Source organism: Thunnus maccoyii, chromosome 8, assembly GCF_910596095.1.
Source record: "Thunnus maccoyii chromosome 8, fThuMac1.1, whole genome shotgun sequence".
NCBI classification, from domain to species: domain Eukaryota; kingdom Metazoa; phylum Chordata; class Actinopteri; order Scombriformes; family Scombridae; genus Thunnus; species Thunnus maccoyii.
Genome location: NC_056540.1, coordinates 14408906 through 14415547, shown reverse-complemented (window position 1 = coordinate 14415547; position 6642 = coordinate 14408906). Strand labels below are relative to the sequence as shown.

The 6642-nt window shown below is 43.1% G+C and overlaps 1 protein-coding gene across 4 annotated transcripts; it reads left to right on the top strand.

Moving 5' to 3' along the window:
- Positions 1–129: 129 nt before the first annotated feature.
- Positions 130–6606, top strand: LOC121902032 (protein FAM53C-like). Of its 4 annotated transcripts, none has more exons than XM_042419206.1 (5): positions 130–178; positions 2540–2787; positions 2895–2955; positions 3035–3867; positions 5085–6606. In XM_042419206.1, exons 2-5 carry the CDS (start codon positions 2704–2706, stop codon positions 5340–5342), a joined length of 1236 nt encoding a protein of 411 aa, XP_042275140.1. In that variant the 5' UTR covers positions 130–178; positions 2540–2703; the 3' UTR covers positions 5343–6606. The 4 variants fall into 4 exon arrangements, with proteins under 4 accessions (XP_042275140.1, XP_042275137.1, XP_042275138.1 ...); XM_042419203.1 differs by lacking the exon at positions 130–178 and adding an exon at positions 488–567; XM_042419204.1 differs by lacking the exon at positions 130–178 and adding an exon at positions 600–745.
- The last annotated feature ends 36 nt before the right edge of the window (positions 6607–6642 follow it).

Genomic DNA, 6642 nt, shown 5'->3' with positions numbered 1-6642 from the left:
CTGCTGTAGCAGTAGGAGTACGAAGGGCTACGCAATAAAAGATATCAAGGTAGTTCAACGATTTAGCTTTTATGGCACATTATGCTAGATCTCGACAACCACTGCGCATGCGTCAATGGTAAGCGTTGGGTTCATAGGAATTCTGCAACACAAAGTTTTTTGTCTGTCGCAGATATAGGTAGGCTAGCTCAATTAGATATGTATTACATGGTGCCATATATTCCAGAAATAACTCTTACTGAATCTCTTAATTTCGTTCAGACATTGTCGGTTTTGATTCCATGCTGTTGCTTTATTTAGAAGGGCCTAAAATGTGGGGCTGTCAACGGGAGAGAGACGTGTATAACAAGTGCGACATATGTAGCTAAGAATTAAGCTTCAGTTGGGAACATGTGAATAAAATCAATATCTGAAAAATATGCTTTCAACAAGTATAGCGGGATTTCCTTAAATTGTTATTTTTGAGGCAGCGTATACAAAATACCTCTATATTGGTATCGCCCAAAGGCTATATATACCCCGCTGGACTGTGTGCAGCTTCGGTTGCTAAGGAACCGCTGAACGCAGGTAATACATCAGGACAGCTGTAGCACGCTAGCCTGCAAACAAGCTGCGTAACCTAGCTAACGCGACAACTGACCAGAGATACATTATCGGCCCAGCCGTGATATCTTTAACGTCATTTTTCATATTTTACTCTTACGAATCATGGCTACAGCCGGGCACAATGACAAGCCATTAACCGGTAGCAATCAGACCGAATAACCAAAATAACGCCAGTACTAAGGGCACTTGTTATCATACTAGCTAGCTAACAGAGCCGGCTAATAACTTCGTGTTACACGGGCTGCATCGTGTTGCTGAGCTAGCTTACTGTATACTTTGCTCACCAGCTAATATCTGTATCCGATTTAGCCAGTAAAGCTTATGTTAATAAGTCTCACATCGTCAATGACGAGCAGTTGTCCTGCAGCTAACGTGATAGGTTTTTAACTGGCTAACAGAAACTTTGTGTTTTTAGTAGGCAAGCTGTCTAAAACTTATTTGCTTTTTAAGTGTCTTAAGGTCAGAACTACTGTATTAACCTAACTAATAGTTAATTAGTAGTGTCTTGTGCTAGATTTCCCTTGCTAGTTGTTTTGAGAATATCATGTCATTCATTTGTGGTAACATTAAAGTTTGTAGGCCAGGTTTAAAAGTGCTAAAGTTTAAAGACAGTTGGTGGCTGACAACACTGCTCTGGGCTGTTTCTGAGTAAATGCAGTCATCCTGTGGGGTTCAGAGCTCATCATGAGGTCCAGTCTGTACTCCTGTGCCGGTGAAGCAGCTTGTCTTCTGGCATGTGGGACTAGGCTAGCAATGTAGCACCATGTCTGCCACCAGGAGGAAGGCCCTGGAGGCCACATCTGACTGCTAACAGCAAGTGTTGAAGCAAAGTATTTATGAGTAGGGCTGAATATCATCAATAGTTTTAATTCAGATTAAGAAAGATTATCTTAAGAAGTTGATACAGTTCATATGTTTGTCAGTTATGGTGTCAGCATTATATGTACTCTAGATTTTGGGTGCTCTGGATTTAAAAAGAGCTCTGGAAAGGTGAAATGACCATGTTGGATTTTAATTCAGTGAATATATTGTCTTTCTGTTTTGGTTTCAGTTTGCAATGTACCTTTTTTGTTCACAGCACGTTTATGGAGCTGTGTAGAGGTTTGCTGGGATTTTCTTGTGTAGTGCAAGTAAATTTTACAGTCTGTTTTGTGGATTCAGGGGGCTTTTGCATGCAAAAAAATATTAGAGGAGGGTGTGTTAATGATATGGACACACAGCCTGTCTTATGTTCCTCTGCTCTCTGGGTGCATCATGCCATTTTGGCTTTGCCTTAGTAATATAAGCCCTTAAACCTGGTCACCATTCTTTTGTCCCCCTTGCAAAGATACTATGGCATGCTTCCAACCCCTATCCCCATTCATTTCGTCTCTCCCTCCCCCTTCCATTCTCTCTTCAACTCACAACTCTTGTCATGTCGTGTTTAATTGGACTCAACTGACTTTGATTCCCATGGTACTGCCACAAAGGTTTCCACTTAGGACATTATCTGTATTTTCTGTGATATTGCACTAGTTTGTGTTTGTTGTCCCAATAAGAAATGGCCATGTTCACTCACTAAGTGTGCATGATGGAATGTGAAGTGTTTCTTTGTTCTGGGTCTCCTCGCGTCCATGTGTGCTCTCTCTGCCTTTGCGAACGTGAACTTCTGCCTTTCACGTGTGAATGAGGCAGCATATAGATTCCAGCCTGGGTCTTGTATAGAAATATGTAGTCAGCACTTAACACTTATTCAGGCATTCTGTTTATTTATCTATGGGCTTTTCTGCACTACATTATAGCATGTTTGAGCACTCCTATCCAAGGCCTGATAGATCTGTTATGCAATATATAAGCTACTGTTCAATGAAGTGCTTTCTCGTAAATGTTGTCACAAGTTTCAGTTAATCATTGACATTGTTTCATACTGATCCCTTCTCAACTGTCCCTCTAGGTGGCACAAAGATGATGGTGGCATAGTGAGAAAGTTGGGTCAGTCTGGCTGGTTGAGGTGTGGAGGGGACACCACAAACCACGCCAGTATTCTGACAAATTCCCACTGCCCTCAGTGAATCTCCTCATCGTCTCCATGTCTATCCCTGAACCATAGCTACAATTATGGTGACGCTTATCACAGAGCAGCTCCGTAAGCAGAGTCTGGAAGAGCCTTATCACAAGGCTTTCTCGTTCAATGTGAATGTGGTGAGTAGGATACCAAACTATATCTTTTTAATTTGCTCAGTTTTTTTCCTTTGGTTCACTTCGTTTTATGGGTTCTGGTAATTTAAGTTATTATGTTTCTGTTTCAGTCATTACCCGCAGTGGGCTCCAGTCCCACTATCTCGTGGAGTGCCTGCAGATCGACACAAGGCAAGTTCATTGAATTAAGTGCAGCATTTGCAACCTATCGGTGAGAAAATGTCTCATGTTTCCCTTTTGGCATTTTCAGAGACCAGCTTAGCTACACACCCATCATCCAAAGCCAACCCTCAGGATACTTCCTGTGGACTAGACCCCCTATGGCCTCCTTACCAAGGTGGGGAACCTCTGCACAGACCAGAGGTTTCCATTACAGACAAGGCTTTCCAGAGCTCTCCTCCCCCACCTCCTCCAAAACGCCACTGCCGTTCCCTTTCTGTTCCAGAGGACCTGTCTCGGTGCCGCTCCACCTGGCATCCTAGTGCATCCAAGGTTTGGACCCCAGTAAAACGTGGTTGCCAAAGTGGAGGAGCATCTAGTTCAGGCTCTGGAGCCAGCTCTTTGCCACTTTGTGGCCCCGGTTCCTCATTCACCTCTTCCTCCCTACACTCCTCCTCTAGCCCTACTTTCTTTAGCTTAGCACTGTCCTCTGACTCCCCACTACCATGGAGCTTCCCATGGGACCCCTGTGACACGCTTAAAGGAGCCTGCTCTGCCTCCTTTGCTACCCCTTCCTCCTGCTCCTCTTCACCGGCCCCCCTGGTTTCTCACTCAGTGCTACATCGCCGCTTCTCCCTCTCCCCTGTGCACATTCAGGACACCTCTGTGGTGCTCCTGCCCCCTCAGCCCTCCCCTGCTTCTGCTCTGACATATGGCTGTTCTGGCATGGAGCACCCTGCCCTGTCTCCATCTCCCACTTCAGCCTGCAGTACACCATCCTCCTCTAGGCGCGACCTGCACCCAGCGCTGCCTCGATGCCATTCGCAGCCCTGCGACATGCGAAAACCTCGCTTGAAGAGGCGCCATGACCAAGATGTCCTGCCATGCCCCAGGCCAGGCCTCGACTTCAGCAAGATGACACAGGTGAGGAAGAAACACCCAATGGGCTGTCAGGGTAGCTAGTGTCTTTCAATCTCATCATTGTGGCCCATATATTGAGATGCACATAGTTACTGGTATCAGTAATGGAGTAATCAGCAGTTCTGGGTTCACCTTTGCTCATGGTCCCCGCCCTTGGACCTAGGAGCAAAATAGTAGGCCTCTGACTCTGGCTCAGCATAACTGAGCTTGGCCCACACACAATCAACTCTCCTCATTTCAGACTAGTGTTTATGTTGGGACCATTAGTGAGAAATGGACCCCCCAGGTCTGCTTCCATATCTCTGTATCACTCACAGCAGTGCAGTCAGGACTGGGTTCTGGGTTGCGTTGTTGGTGCAGCCAATTTTACCTAATTGGAGACTAAAGTCACTACACAAGTGTCTAAAGCTGTAGTTTTCCTATCACCACTAGAAGTTTGCTTTCATACAGTAACCAGGATATGATACAGATGCACTCAGCTGAAAACAAGTTCAAACCATAATGAGACTCCGGTCACAGGTTAATCGCTGCTTGCAGCTGCTTACTAAAGCAAAACTAACTTACTTATTCATTATGCCTTGATATGAGAAGAAAAAGTTAACAAAGGCTCTCCAGACTAAATCCTTAAATGCAGACTTTGCTGCCCTTTTCAGAGATGGAATATGCAATATTTCTGGTCTCATCAATCTGTTAAAGTAAAGGTTGTGTGTTGTCTTGTGGGTTTTTTAAAAAATTTATTTTGTTCCTTATGTAAATGTTCATTATAGCTTCATTCAGACATGGGGCCATTATAGAAGGCGTTATACTGCTCAGCAATATTATACAAAAGTAACGATGTGAAGGGTAAAAACGTGATTTCTGCTCTGTCACAGGCTGCATCAGTAATGGATTTTATTTTTGCCATTGGTGCCATAATAATCATCAGTGCTCACTCACTCATTTGATTTTTTTTTTTTTTGGTTCATATTTATACGCCCATTCACTCTATCAGTTCATCTATACTTAACCAAAGAAACTGGCACTTCCATGCAATCAGACGTACTTCCTGTGATGTCATCACCACGCCACCTGTATTTTATTACTTTTTGGTGTGGACGGTGATGGTTTTGGGGGTTTTTTTGTTTGTTTGTTTGTTTGTTTTTTTGGTGAGGTGTTTTGTCACATGTTGAAGTGCCTAGAATTGTCACGTGATGACCATGATGCTTCTTTCTCCTGTGTAGATTGGTAATGGCGAGACCCTAGTTTGTGGTACCAGTGGCTGCATAGTTCCAGTGTCTTCCCAGGCAGAGCAGCACTCGGCCTTCTCCCCTGCCGAGTTCCTGGGACGAGCGAGCATTGGGCCACTAAGTGAAAGTGAGGAGGAGGAGGAAGAAGAAGATGATGATGATAAAATAAAAAGGACTGTGACAGATGGAGGACAAACGATTTTTGAAAGAGACTGCACAGAACTTGACTTGAACCTTATAGAAGAGAACTGACCACCACTCCTTGGTGCTCAGTGTGATTACAGCATTCATAACCATGTTAAGCACACCTGTAGGCTTTGTGCGCTCTTCTGGCAGAGTCCTTGGGAACCTGCTGCCCTCCTAAGGCATATGTCTAGAGTTCATAATCAAGAACCAAGCAGTTAGGAGCTATTATCAAACTACAATGGTATGATTGTAACCTTTTTGAGCTAGTTCACTGTTCAACATTTCACAAAGTCACAGTGCCTGCCTATTCAACACTCCATAGGGAAATGTGCATGAGCAAATACCGTAAGCCAGTTTTCATGCACACAGAATTTTGGCTAATATTTCATGTTGATACAATTCTTAATTAGCGTTAACCATTGGTATGCATCTTGATATCCTTACATATACTCATGAAACACTATATACTGGAGTAAGCAGAAGGTTCCTAATATTTCCTCAGAAGGGATTTGAATACACAATAAACAACAGTTTAATGGGATAGAGGAAAGCATTCCTCAATGCCCTATTGGATACTGGACATGACTGTATGTAAGCTGTTAAAGATGGACATAACGCTACCATGTATAGGTCAGAAATTTGATTTGCCCAAACAATATAAGAAATATTGATCTGTACGTAAATGTAGGTTTAACAGGATACATTCCAGGATTTTGCTGCAATCCCTGAAATCCCCCACAGACCCTAAAGACACATATACTTTTACTGCTGTTCTGTCATTGATTTTTAGTTTTTGTCCTTTTGGAGTTACTCTACTTCATCAAAGGGAAACTTTTCTTATACTGGCAAAAAGGAAAGCCCCCCCCCCCCCTTTTTTTTTTCTTTCTTTTTGTTCATATGTTGTTTTTGATTTCAGCTTGAACTTTTAACACACCTTCTCAACAGTAATACTGATGATACTGTAAACTGACCATGCCTTAAGCTTGAAATACAGAGTTCTTGGTGCTCTGGTCTTCTTTTCACAGCCAGACATTTTTGCAATCTCCATTTGCGCTGATTCAGATAGTTTTGAATGGGTGGCACATGCACTATAATAGTCAATTGAATAACTGAATCGATGCTGCAGCTGGACTCCATAGGGCACAATGTAACGGACTGTACGGTGGTTGGGAGTACACAACATCGAGCCAATTCTGTGAGTGTATGTGACAAAGGCGGTAGTGATGCAGATGATTTGGTGGCCTTTCAGAAACGATTTTTCATGTGTTTTCAGATGGAAATATTCCTGTTGCACAATTTATGTACAAATAAAATTTAATAGAGAATGATATTTTTTTCCCAAAAAGTGTCTTGTCTTCCATTCAAA